The sequence below is a fragment of the Mytilus edulis genome, chromosome 8 (genome assembly GCF_963676685.1).
Source record: "Mytilus edulis chromosome 8, xbMytEdul2.2, whole genome shotgun sequence".
Classification (NCBI taxonomy): domain Eukaryota; kingdom Metazoa; phylum Mollusca; class Bivalvia; order Mytilida; family Mytilidae; genus Mytilus; species Mytilus edulis.
The window spans coordinates 85,656,948-85,672,321 of NC_092351.1; the positions used below are offsets into that span (position 1 = coordinate 85,656,948).

Consider the following 15,374-nt stretch of genomic DNA (forward strand, 5'->3'; position numbering starts at 1 on the left):
ACATTTACAACTATAGGTCATCGTACGGCCTTCAACAATTAGCAAAGCCCATATCGCATAGTTAGCTTTAAAAGGCATCGAACTGACAAATGACAAACAATTCAAACAAGAAAACTAACAGCCTAATTTATGAACAATAATAAGTAATTAAACACAAATATGTTTAACAGCAACAAACGACAACCGCTGAATTACAGATTCCTGAATTTGGCTATGCACATACAGAACGTGGCAGGGTTAAATTCGTTTGAAGGCACCAATTCTCCATTAACCAAGGACAGTGGTGTATATGTAATAGTATAAAATATAAGCATACTATAAATATCAGTTGAAAAATGCTTAGCTCATCATATGGATACAAATAGAAATACATCTAACAAAAACACAGAGTGGACGCGAACACGTAATGATATATCCATACTTGCAGTTTATTCGGTGGTTTTCCCCTTACTAAAACGTCAGTTTGATTTAAACATGTGATGACCTCAGTAAATATTATAGTAAAAATGGTAAATACATTGTATGAAATGTATATGTTCCACAAAATATTTCAATTAGAACGTTTCAATATTGTAATGTAGTTATCATTGGAACAGAAAAGAACACCTGTTCGCAATAGGAGAAATAGGTCGCACTAACTAGATATTGATTGATACCAACTCGAAAAGGGGTTTCTTATTAAAACTAGATAACTCGTTGTAAAGCCTATGTTCACATGTAAAAAATAATTTATATCAAATAAAATAAGTTATATCACATAAAATAAGTTAGATCACATAAAATAGTATTGTATTTACCATTTTTACTATAATATTAACTGAGGTCATCGCATGTTTAAATCAAACTGACGTTTTAGTAAGGGGAAAACCACCGAATAAACTGCAAGTATGGATATATCATTACGTGTTCGCGTCCACTCTGTGTTTTCCTTTAAAAATGCCCTGTACCAAGTCAGGAATATGGTCATTGTTATATTATAGTTCGTTTCTGTGTGTATTACATTATAACGTTGTGTCGTTTGCTTTCTCTTATTTTTGAGTGTAAATTCACATTGCGATAAGACGTGTCACGGTACTTGTCTATCCCAAATTCATGTATTTGGTTTTGATGTTATATATATATGTTATATTTGTTATTCTCGTGGGATTTTGTCTATGTGTGTTACATTTTAGTGTTATGTCGTTGTTCTCCTCTTATATTTAATGCGTTTCCCTCGGTTTTAGTTTGTTATCCCGATTTTGTTTTTTGTCCATGGATTTATGAGTTTTGAACAGTGGTATACTACTGTTGCCTTTATTGTATATGTTATCAAAATCTCGTCTATTGATGTTCATGTAACAGTCTTACATCATCCTAGTGACATGCTACATTTATTTTCTGTACATGTCTTAAGAAACTAAAGCATTATTTCCTCTTTTTTTCCTTTAGTTTGTATTTAAAATAATTGTAAGAAATTCAATATTATGGATCGATAAACAGGTTGTTGTAAGATTAGACAATGTCTATTGATAGGTTGTATACGTCGGATATCTGATAATGAAAACGATATGTTATAACAGTTTGATTTGTATTGAGACAACATATTAAAGTACAGGGATACAAATGTAAATATATGATTTTATTTAGGTTCAGTCTGTGGTTTCAAACAATATATTACAATTTGAAAAGGATTTGTTGAACGTTTATTAAGATATTGCATGGAACCGATCTTAAAAGACAACATTTTGCATTAATATCGAAATTAAATTACATAATGCAATAAGTTGAATCCTTTTAACAAAATATACCAAACTGTTAGAAAAACTTAGAATACAATTTAAATTCGATATTCAAAAGCAAAATATTGCTAGTATTTAGTAATTATCTGCTATTTACCTTTGTGTACAATTATATATATATATGAATATGTAAAATCGTACTGTTTGCAATAATCTAGATCGTTTACATTCAGACAAATTAAAATACATTGTTGCTATATTTTTAATTAAAACAAAAACGATTTACCCTTACTACTTGTTTCTTTCAATTTCAGAATAATTTCTTTTGTATGTGTTAATTTCTTTGTGATTTGGTTGACCGATTAAGAATAATTTAAATGACACCACAATGAAATTATTTTTTCTATTGAAATATAGTGGAGATCGTCTTCCTGTGTTAGGTAGTAAGCAAACAATTTTTCTTTTTATATAGTGTTTGAATAAAATATCTCGTCTCCACTTTCATAAATGCTAGTATGCTACAACACTATCAGCATGTGATTATATATAGCTAGAGGTCAAACATCACTTTGGAGTTTTATGTCTATCGATGTTGTTAATTTGATTAGGTTAGCTCTTGTTTCTTCCAACGATTGTATATTAGATAGAACATCAGATCTTTTTTAAGATTGGTAAAATGACGATATGGTAGTTTAATTGACTTCCTCTTTTTAACATATGGTATTTGTGCTAACATGTGTTGGTTATGTCAATTTGATTCGTTAGAACTACTTCTGTTTTTGGCAACATAAAGCGAAACTGGCATACAACCTAGATACAGCTTTCGCAACATGTTGTAAGGATATTGTTATTATAGAATGTGTTTGTTGTTTAGTTATAACAAAATAAAATAGCAGTGTCAGTCAGTATTCGAAATTGTATGTTTGTCATATTGTTTCTCATTCGGACTGAAATCCGAGGTCATTAATTGTTATCTCTTTCCATTAACTTAAACTAAACCTATCTTCTTTATAGACCAACAGGTACAAGACTGAATTTTGTCGAGTGAGAGACGGAAGTAGAGAAAATAAGACATTGCGATCCTACACGCCATCGTCGTTCAGTATTTATTTCAGTGTGTGATACAAACAAGCTTTTACAATTTGGAGTATTGGTTGAACTTTTATCAAGAGATTGCTCTGAAACGACATGAAAAGGTAACACTTTACAATCAATAAAAGATCATAAGATAGCACCATTGAATACCGTAACTATCATTCTTAAATTCTAACATAATGCCAAGATTGGAATATTTTGTAAAATAAGAACACAAAACTTATGTCTGTTGTAAAACTCACAATACAGTTTTAAATAGCCATTCAATGGCCGCAGATTTTATATGAGATAGTAATTGTTTGCATTTTTACGTTTGTGTTCAATTTTATTTACATAGATAAGTCTACGTGGAGTTCACCACAACCTTGATCATTAATTATTTTTTTAATTTTAAGTTAAAAATATGTTGACATTTACGCTTTTTGAATTTGCATTAAAGTTCCCAAGTTTTGTTAATTATTTTATGTGAAGTCGATTAGATTCATAAGGGCTTCTTTTGAATTTTTCAATATAAAGTGGGACTAGCATATAGACTCGATAGTAATTGTGCAACATGCTATACAACTTTTTATTGGGTTTTTTTTTTCAGAATGTTATTCATTGTTTTAAATATCAGAACATTTGAGAAACATCAATGGTGGGTATTTGCACACATGATGCAACAATTTTATCATGTGGATATATATAGCTAGTAGAAACATCAAATTGTGTTTACAGTTTGTTTTTAATTAATATCATACGAGAATATGGTTTATATAGCACTTTCAAATTTTAAAAGATTTTTATTTTTCCATTGTAGCCTCTTTATAATGTTTGTCAATAATTGTAAAACCCGGAAGCAAAATAGGAATTATTCACCAAAACTTGACTAGTAGCCCTAGTTGTGCCAAATACGGTTACATAATGAAGATATGTCACATTGGTCTGATAAAAATTTTGAGGCTGTCCAAATAAATATCAGGCAAATCCTATGATATGGGTGGCACAACATAAGTTTCTTCACATTGAATTGTTGCTTCCAATGCAATGTTTATATCATACAAAGGATATATATGTCAAAGATATTTTTGAATCAACAGTGGATGGCTCAGAAAATGATTTTAAAGATCGTTAACAATGCAACAAAATTTTGTACAAAATGAAGAGTTATCTCGCCGATCCAATGAATTTTCAGTGCTGTCTGTGTATTTTTTTCTCTGTATTTGTTGCAGTTATTAAAAAAAACAAAATTTAACTTTGAGAAAGAATGAATTTGTGATATGAAAAAGATGAAAAATTTTTGAAAACACTGCCTGGTTGTTCCATGGACACCCTCTTAATTGTATCTTATCGGAGTTTATGCGAGGGTATCACCAGCCCGGTAGTCAGCACTTCGGTGTTGACATGAATATCAATTATGTGGTCATTTTTATAAATTTCCTGTTTACATCTTACATTTAATGCGTTTCCCTCAGTTTTAGTTTGTTACCCCGATTTTGTTTTTTGTCCATGGATTTATGAGTTTTGAACAGTGGTATACTACTGTTGCCTTCATTTACAAAACTTTGAATTTATCGAAAAACTAAGGATTTTCTTATCCCAGGTATAGATTACCTCAGCCGTATTTGGCACAACTATTTTTAATTTTGGATCATCAATGCTCTTCAACTTCGTACTTGTTTGGCTGGATAAATATTTTGATATGAACGTCACTGATGAGTCTTATGTAGACGAAACACGCGTCTGGCGTACTAAATTATAATCCTGGTACCTTTGATTACTAATTATGCCCCTGAAATGTCTAAATATGAGGTTATTTGATTATAACTTCAACTTGTTAATTATAAAGCCATATGACCTTTAATAAAAGGTAAGGTGACATATGACCTTGAAAATTGACAACTGGAAGTAACCTTGAGACCGGAGGTAGCTAGTTTTGCACTTTTTACATATAGAAGTACTTAGAATTCATATTTTTTGTAATACTTATCACTCAATTCAAGACATGATTTTCTATAAACCGGAAAGGACCAATTATCTCCTGTTTTACATGCACAAGTATAAAGAAACTATATTTTTTTGGAATCAGTGTGAAAGAAGCTATCATATGAGACCGGAAGTTTTATTCCCTACACCGGAAGTAGCTCATTATCTCTCTTATTTCCCTCATAAGTATATAGAAACCATTTGTATATCCTATTAGTATAAAGAAACTTATGATTGGATGTCAATTTTAACATTGAATAAACCTGAACTAGATTCTTTTAAATAACTTTCAAACTTAATGGAGGAAGACTTCCTATGAACAATTGGTTTTTAATTGTCTTTGTGTTCGTGTTATATTGTGTAGTTTCGTGTAGTTTCAACGCCTGAAAGAATATTGTTTGTGCCTTTCCCCCTTGTATCATCAGACTTTTTGAAATAAGGTTAATTTTGTATTTTATGTTTTCTCATATCATATCTGAATTTTGATTTTTGTATTTCGGGAAGATATTTACATTAGTTTGCAAATACCTATCTATATCAACACGATAAATAAAACAAAACAAAAACACACAAATTAGATTTAATTTTGCAAAATATACCTCACTCACAAAAATACATTATTAAACATAATTCAACCTACTTAAGAAGCATCCGGAACGCGCTATTACAATCTACATCTTGGTATAGTTCTACAGATTTCTGAAATGCTTGTTTCGCTGATGCTATGTTTCCAACTAAGTGAAAAATTATACCTAAGATGTTAAATGAAGAAGCTTTCTCGGAGTCATCAGCAATGAAAAAATCTTCGTCTATAGTTACTAGTAAGTCTTTAAGAGAATGCTGACATTGACTGATATTATTAAGTTGATGATAACAAAGAAAACGCAGGGAATGAGCATACACTACTGGTGGTATTTGAAAGCCTGTCGTATTTTGTCCGATAAGGAGTTCATTCGGTGTGAACGATGAGTTTGCAATAAACAACACATCGTTTACTAGCAGTAATTTTGCTAATTGAACTATACTCATCTCCATAAACAAATTTAAACGGAATATTTCATTATCAATATTTGAAACATCAAAGTCATTGTAAATTTTTTCGGGTGAACATTTCAGTAGTGAGTACTGCAGGATGTCTAGAGCTACTTGATATTGATTAGTCTTATAGAAAAATGAAGCTAACATCATCCATCCAGATACAGCATCTTCACGTGTATTTAGTAACACGTGACTAATACACATTTTGTATTGTTTATACAAAGATTTGTTATTGCCCTTTACATCGAACGGTAGTAACTGGCATCTATTATGACACATTTTTGACATAAAGAATGAGCAAAGGTATTTTAAATTTGAACTTTTGAAAGACCGCATCATGTGAACCTCTTTTTCGAATGAAGAAGGAATGCATGTAATGAGACTATCTCTCAAAAAAGCAGTTGGAGATACTACTATTTTCAGATTATTATAAAATGTATAATACAACGTTGGCGTTTCTGATTGAATTTTAAGTGGTAATTCATTGATTTGATCTGAAAATAAGATACATTTCCATCCATAACTATTTAGAGATTTCAGTTTATTCAGAAGTGTTTCTTGTGCGCGTCCTTTCATCTTATCCTCAAATAAATTATTCTCAGGAATGAAGTAGTGTGGACAATCTGCGTTTTCAACACAATATGTAAGTCTCTTTAGGCACTTCATAAAATTAGATATCAGGTTAGCTGGATGCCAGGTTGTAAGTGGTAATTCCTCGGAGATCCAAAACAAAATTGTTTTCATAAAATATGTGCATAGTATGTTTTTGCTTTCTAAGTCAATCTCTATCACGTCTTTGAGAAGAATTTTCATCAGAACATAACACAGTAATTGTGTATGTGTAAAGGCATGGATTAGTAGTTTTTCTCCAACGGAAAATGACATTCGCCATTCTAGATCTTCTTTTGAAGATCCTTTAACACCTATTGGTACAAATAGAACACCATGTGTTACAATAGACTGTTTAACATCAAATTCTGGCCATGCATTATTTGAGCGTTTTATCCACTGATGTGCTTGTCTTATCCATGTTTTACAATGTAAGCAGTAGGCAATATCAAAGACACCTTTCTTGTCGGATGTGCACGGTCCATGAACTATTGGAGTAAATTCGTTGATGAATCGTTGCTTTATACAAAAGTTTGAACAGTAGTATTTACCTCGAATTTCTTCACAAATTTCCAAAATGTTTGACTTTTTATTAAAGTGTTCATATCTGAGACGTAATTGAGTGTAACCTGGTTGTGTTGCGTCTGCTTCAATGGTGAAATATGCTTTATTAGGGTTTAAAGGAACACTTTTGTCCTCACAAACTTCAATACATTTCAATACAAACATAATATCGAGATCACTTCCTCGCATCTCGAGTCCTTCTCCAAAACTTCCACTTGTGATTATAGATTTGTTGTCATTGGTGTCGAAATAATCCCTCACGTTGTTCATCATTCTTCTTGTTTTAACACTTTTCTCTGACCCGACAATTTCCTGACAGAGGTAATGATATAGAGCTATTGATGCATCTCGTGTTGCTGGTTCTGTAAAACATTTAATTTAAAGACTGATAATACGATTCTTATACTTTTATGTCTGTTACCTCAATACACAGCAAATAGTTCATGAGGAAGTCTCATTAGTATATACTAAGCATCTTTGATTGTGTTATTTCAAAACAATTGAAAAAAGGTAAAATAACGATAGGGAAAGATAAATTGTCCGTTTTTAGCTTACATGTTTGTGTAAAGTTATCTTTCTAAAAGTTAGAAGATGTGGTATGATTGGCATTGATACAACTATCCAGCATAGTTTAAATGATATAAACACAAGCAATAATAGGCAATATTCAACAACTGAGAAAAACCCACATCGTATTTAATGCTAGAAAATGCCCCGACTTAAAGAAAAAAGGATAGAATTTTATAAACGTTTAGGTGGATGGATTTGTCCATTACCTAGTTTGATTCCTTACGTAATGATTAAAAATCGGTTGATTGAGACAACACTGTTTACCCATTATGACTTTGCGTCTTTCCGTTTTGAATTGTTTCTATTGGTTATTTGTTAATTTATTTGTATCTTGGTTTGCCGATTAAGAATTACAGATGACACATCAATAAAATAATAGGTTTAAATTTTTCAATGTTTTCAAATCAAAGATCTAGGTTTCCAACATTTGGAGGGAATACATGCTTGATATATGCAAACGTGAAACGAACATTTAATAATGTGAAAGTGTATAGCTAGTGGTTGAAGTTAATATACTATTTCAAATTGATTACGTTGTTTTAATTTACTGCATGAAATCAAACAAGGGAATTGGATTTGAACAATCGAGTTGATCTGTAACGGGATAATGTATTTATAATTGATCCTTCACATAAAAATAAAATAATAAAAATTTCAAACTTTATTGCGAGTCTCTTATCGATTGGAAAATCAAAGCTCAAACACATCAAACGAATGGCAAATCGCTATCATACTCCTAACTTGGTACATGCATATCATAATTATGTATAATTTGTGGATAATATAAAAAAAGAAGATGTGGTATGATTGCCAATGAGACAACTATCCACAAAAGACCAAAATGACACAGACATTAACAACTATAAGTCATTGTACGGCCTTCAACAATGAGCAAAGCCCATACCGGATAGTCAGCTATAAAAGGCCCCGATAAGACAATGGAAAACAATTCAAACGAGAACACTAACGGCCTTATTTATGTAACAAAAATGAACGAAAAACAAATATGTAACACATAAACAAACGACAACCACTGATTTACAGGCTCCTGACTTGGGACAGGCACATACATAAATAATGTGGCGGGGTTAAACATGTTAGCGAGATCCCAATCCTCTCCCTAATACATGGTTTTATAGCCATCTAAACATCTCACTTGTAAAACAAATTACTGTACATTGGTCTCAAGTGCGAAACCAAAACGTACAATAAGGCCTCCAAGATAAATACTTACATGTAAACTATGTATTTATTACATGCAATATGACCATGATGAGGGTTCATCAAAACATTTCTCAAATAGTTATTTTATTTCATGTTCAAGTATCATTTGAAATATAGGATTCATCGTGAAGAAACATATTGCAAGACAAGAAGTAATACGAATTATATATCTTAACATTATTGTAGCTAGATTTTCACTTCGTGATAAATTTTGCGTAGAAACGAGAATAAGACTTAACATTTTAATTTACCCTGCGTTCGATGTACTTAACAGCATTTCGAATGACAATAATTAAACACTATATTATAAAAGGAAAACATAGTGTATATATAGGTAGATATGTTGAAATTGAAAACAGGATTTGAAAAGTTAATTTCACATCGTGTCACTGTATTCAAACACACAGAGCGTAACCCTTAGTAATTCTTAAATAACCTGGTAAACAACTTATGTGACATGTTATCATGTATTATTTGTTTACAGATTGTTAAAGATAGTGAAAATCAGTTTCAGTCAGTTTTCTGAATTATATGTCAATCAAATTGTTCATCAATAGGACTGAACATCAAAAGGCAGAAATATGTTTTCCCTTAGTGCGTTTGTCTATTGGGTTAATTACTCTGAAATTGTGACTTAAGATAGGACTCAGCTTGTCGACTCTTTTGACCTTCAAGGAACACAACTGAATTTTGTCGAATCTGAGACGAAAGTCATAAAAATACATTGCTATCCTACATTCAATCGTCGTCTTTTCCAATATTTAGCTTCAGTGTTATATCAAAACAAGCTATTACTATTTGAAAACTAGTTGTTGCACGTGTATCAAAATATTGAACGGAAACAATATTTTAAGACAAAATTGTGAAATAAGTAAAAGATTAAGTGATACGTAAGTATATCGAACGTGAATTGCTTACATCATGCATATTGCAATAATTTGAGTCTTCTGTAACCTTATAAGCGTTGTATAACTCAGTTTTGAATAAACACTTAAGAGCACAAAATTAGTACTAAATTGTAATTACCTGCCATTTTACTTTTGTGTATACTTTTTTTTGCATATATATGTTAACGTGGAGTTCCTAACAACCGTGTTGTTGTTTTAACTAAGTTAAAGTAAAGATTAGTTGATATTTAATTGAAACAAAACTATTGACCCACTATGACTTGTTTCTTTCAATTTCAAAATAGTTCCTACTGTATATTTGTTAATTTTATTGTATTTTGGTTGATCGATTAAGAATGATTTAAATGACACCTCGATGAAAACATATATCCTTCTGAAATATGACTCCACAAATTGTTTTCTGTGTTAGATAGTATGCGAATGATTTCGGTTTTATGTTTTTCATTGTTGTAAATAATAAACTAGGTCCAGCACCATCTGAAGGGACACATTCAAGTATGCGACTATTGGTTATAAGTGGTCAAACATAAAGTTGAAGTGTTTATTCAATAAGGTTTTCACGGCTCTCATAAAATTGACAGTATGGCAATGTATCAGTTTATTGGTTTCCTCTGTGAATTTTCCTTAAAGTATGCTTTTTTGTTTATACTTCTTCTGTTATGGTTTATTTAAATATTTCAATATAAAATGGAGCTTGCATAGAGCCTGAATGCAAGTTGCACAATTTTTTAGAATGCTTTTATTGCATGCAAAAAGGTGTAAACGAAATAAAAACAGACATTTTGTTTTGAGAATTCAAGTCGGGCATTACTTATTTCATTTCTGGAGAATTTTCCATGAATGATCCTTTGCAAAAATTAAAATAACAATAATTCGAAATCAGGATTATCAAATCGAAAAGTCTTTTATCAAATGGCAAAATCTAAAGCTCAATCAATTCAAAGGAATGGATATCAACTGTCATATTCCTGATTTGGTATAGGCATTTTCTTAATATGTAGAAAATGAGGGATTAAAAACCTTAGACCTTGCATTTGTATGACAGTCGCATTCATTTCAATAATATTGATCTCAATTGTATAATTGAAGTGTACATTTTTAGCCTCCAAAATTACACATTTACGGATAAATTATGTTACAATTACGTACAACTCTACGGTTCAAACTAAATGCTACTATCTTAAACAATTTTATTTTTATTTTCATGTAGCATTTGAAAAAAGAATTATTCTCAAGAAATACACTCTGTGACAAGAGGGAAACAAGTTAAACATATGCATGTATCGTTGTAGATGAAGTAAGAGGTCAGTTAAAATTCGTGTGTTTCTATGTACATGTGTGTTGCACTTTCGTTTGTTTTATGTTGCACTTCTGTGTTCCTGTTGTTTTGTTAATTTCCTCTTATAGTGAATTTGTTTACCTCAGTTTTTGTTTGTTACCCGGATTTGTTTTCTCTCAATCGATTAATGACTTTGAACAGCGGTTTACTACTATTGCCTTTAATTAAGCCAGGTCAGTTTATCTACTTATCTAATAATTAATTCATATCTGATGGCATAAAATCAAGCAAACTAGACCAATGTAGTCATGATAAATTACTGAAATCTTCACAATTTTAGCATTTTCCATCTTAAATGAAAGTGGCCGCATTCATAATATTGAAATGTAAGTTGTATTTGATGATAATACATAACATATAAAATAAAGGTTGAGAATGAACACGGATGCGGTCACTTTCATTTTTGACAAAAACCATCTAAAAAGTGACGTTTTTTGACACATTTGGTAGATTTTTCATATCTAAGCTTGAATCGGAGCATTTTTTATGACTGAATCAGTTAAAATCTTTCACATAATCTATCGAATCAATTGAAATAGACACTTAAGTGTTTAAAAAGTGTCCTAAATCTCTTGTTAGATGAATCTTAAATTTCAGGCCAGAATCAGTCCTTTACCGGACCTTCCCGTTTAAGCAGATACTTGATTTTCTTTCTTTTGATTTGAGACCCAAATAAAACCATTGCAAATATTAGGTAAAAGTCCAAGTCAGCATTTTCCCGCCATATTTTATAAATCAAATATCTCAAAAAGGTGCTATATGATCTATCAATATGTTAACCTTTTTTTATCCTTAACTAATACTCTTCCAGCATAAAATATCAATTTTGAATTATTAACTTATTTGAAAGAGGGACGAAAGATTAATTTTTACCGTAGATCACCTAAGTACATCCTTAAAGAAGAAACAAGAATTTTATTAAATCTATATAACCCTGTACACAGGACATTGCTGTTATATATAGCAGTCAATGAATTTAACTTACACTGATCTGACTCATATGGTGCGAATCAAGTGACAAACTTTGTTACAGTTAACTAAATTTCAATCAAGTATTTCACTACAGTAGATTCTTGTAAAATGAAGATAGTTGTTCTTGATTTTGATATAACCATTACAAACATAACAGAAGATGTGGATAATACGACAAAAAGGACACAATTAAGAGACAAAAATAACAAGCAATCTGACTATTTGACTAATCGTCTTCATCAGTCCTTGTCTATCATCAAAATTCAACAAACAAGTAAATCAAAGTGCCATTATTTTATTTTCATACTCTTCTTCTTCATACTCTTGTGTCGATTTGTTCTGTACTTCTCTTAAAGGTTACGGTTTGACTAGAAACAGAACAAAATAAAGGCGTTCAATCTCAAAAATAAAAACAAAAAGAATATCTGTAAACAAATAGTTTCAGCGTTGTGGTTCGCGTGTTTGAAGCAATCAGAACATTTGAAACAGTAACGTTTCAATAATACATTACAAGTTCAGAATTAAAACCTTTTAAATGTGTTTTATTTATTAGAATACATTTACAAATTTATTTTATGCATATCGAATTTAAAATATACTAACAACAGCTTTCCATATAAAATTGGTTTTGTTCTTTATGAAAAATGTACAAATTATCGGTAGTTGCTTATATGAACATGGTTTGGTCTCCGGTTGATAGTTTTAAAAATCATGCAATATCCGGATGCACGATATTTTGCAAGTGTTATTTTTAATTCTTATATAAGTATACACATTTATAAATCTTATTTTTGATTGGGAAAACATTTATTTAACTAAGTTCCCTAAATATATCGATTTTCTCATGCTACCTCAACACATACGATTTGTTTCACCAGCACAAGCCATGTTACAATCTGATTCTGGTACTTAGGAGAACGTTGGTTTGAGAGTTTATTTCCGCAAGGACAATATGTCCGATACTGAAACGAAAACAAGTTTGTAACGTAGATACATAAATATTATATTGATACACATATTATATTTGGTTTACAAATCACAAGGAAATAATTGTGATAGTTATACGTATATAAACAAAATTAAATACTATGTCAATATATTCGTTTTATAAAGCGCATTCACAGTGGTCGACTAACGTTTTGATTATGTATGAATTCTATAGATTGATATGTGGTTTGTATATGTATCAGCTATGCGTCTAACGTGATTGCCAAATTAGTATCCACAATAGTATGACTCAGTTTGACACGAATGTCCACTTGAAATTACGTATTTGATTTTTTGGTTTAGAAATGTTACCGTAAAATCATATCTACATGCAAGCCCGTGTATTTATATGCTTCACAATTTTCACGGCATTTGTCCAAGGTTATAAAATTGCCCAAGTCCAACATTTTATATTTGAGATGTCTACCACCGTCGTCATGGTAACATACAAAGTAACCTAAAATATAAACATAACATTTCTTAAACTAATAATATCAAAATAATACAACATATATTCAGTTGGAAAAGCTGATTTAAATGAGCTTCGTTCTAGCAATGACATATTGTTAATAAGAAAACAACGAATCAGAATACAAATAAATATAACGCGTTGGAGATTCTATTATATTAGATATACTTAGACATTTTTTGCTAACTTTTCTCGCTGGGTCTCTGACCTACTTTGATCTAATTGATAAATATTTCTGTAAAACAATCATAAATTTTAGTTTTGTTTAATAATCATGAGCACGCGAAACTATAGGTGTCTATTTGGTAGAATATAACTTCCTATAAGGTATTTTGTGTAATTAAACGTTCCTACTGTCATTTTGAGTTTCACAATGTTAAATTCAAAAGACCGATCTTTGGCAAAGATGCAAGCGCACAACGGCTGTTTAATATTTTACTACATTTTATGCATCTTCATTATTTGAATTGGCAAAAATTGGCAAAAGTTATATACCAATGTTATCTGATGTTATCAGATGTAAACAAACCATCACTTTTTGGATCAGTTTTTTGAAGCAAGCCATTTGCAACCTTTCTGAGGTCTATTAATCTGGATTTAATTGAAGATATGCTGTCGCTATGGTTCTTCGAAACTGCCATTTTTCATCAACTAATTGTCCACCCCTTCTTTAATTCAGTTTGATCTAGAATTGTCTATTAGAAAGCCTTTAACTGGTATGTCTTTCTCTGCATTCAAAGTAAGAGTGACCGGTTTGCGTTTTATTAGACTTGCAACAACTGAAAACTGTAAAAATATAACAAGAGCTACAAATGTCTTCATTCTGTCGATTTACCTCAACAATACCTGACAAAATCGATTTTAAAAACATTTTTAAATGGTGAAAAGTTAATATACTTTTTGCATGCATATGTATTGATTTATTCGGCTGTTATGTGATATCTTTTATTTTCATAGATATCGATTTCACAGTGAGATAATATTACATAGATGAATACAATCACGAAAGACACTAGCATTGCTAGCAAACTTTTACACACCTCCTCATTATTTGGACGTTACGCGGTATTATTTCAACAACGGCCCTTCATCATAATAATAGGAACGAACATACAATCTGTTAAATAAAGAACCTTAAATCACCTTCTAATACAGGTTTTACAAATCTAAATACTCACTTCCTTGTGGTTGATCTAGAACAATAATTATACAATAAGTTGGGTTTAGTTAGTTTATTTTATATTATCTGTACGATCTTATTTGAATACATTTTTCAAAACAAACTATTATTCATTTCTCTATTATCTTGTAAGTTGTCCTTTCAAGGAAAGCACAATTCAAGATGTAGATGAAATTTACAAGTTAAAATCTCTTACTGGTCATTGCATTATAAAGTGATTTTATTTGTTGGGTTTTGTTATTTTTCTTTTGAGTATTTAACCATGTGACTCAAAGGAGTCATAGGTGTTCTGTATATATAAAGACAATAACAATCAAAACCAAGGAGTAAAGAAAGACAAGACATGTTAAATAATTTAAGACTATATGAGGACAAGATTTAGTTAGGAAAATTTAAAATGCTGAGCTTCTTGCTGAACGCAAGACGGAAGACCGTGATAATCTTTCTTAATGTGTTCCATCGGTGGCCTTTTGATATGTTCTGAACTTTGGTCGGCTTGTTGCCCCTTTTACAAATTCATTTTTTCCAAACGAATTTTTTTAAGGCTGTGAGTTTCTTGATACAACCTTGAATTTAACACTGAATTTGTCTAGGAATATACCTGTTACATCAAGATTTAAGGACCCTAATGTCCTACCTTCATTTCGTGTATGATATTTTCTCCGCGGATAAAGCATAAAACAACACCAATTAGCGAGTTTTGAAGCTTAACATGTAATCCTACTATTCATAATGA

The 15,374-nt window shown here is 30.9% G+C and overlaps 1 protein-coding gene across 1 annotated transcript; it reads right to left on the minus strand.

Annotated features, from left to right (window-relative positions):
* Positions 1-5,414: 5,414 nt before the first annotated feature.
* On the minus strand, positions 5,415-7,262 carry LOC139484473 (uncharacterized). The gene has a single exon (XM_071268206.1). The coding sequence runs from the start codon at positions 7,260-7,262 to the stop codon at positions 5,415-5,417; it is 1,848 nt and encodes a 615-aa protein (XP_071124307.1).
* Between the last annotated feature and the right edge of the window lie 8,112 nt (positions 7,263-15,374).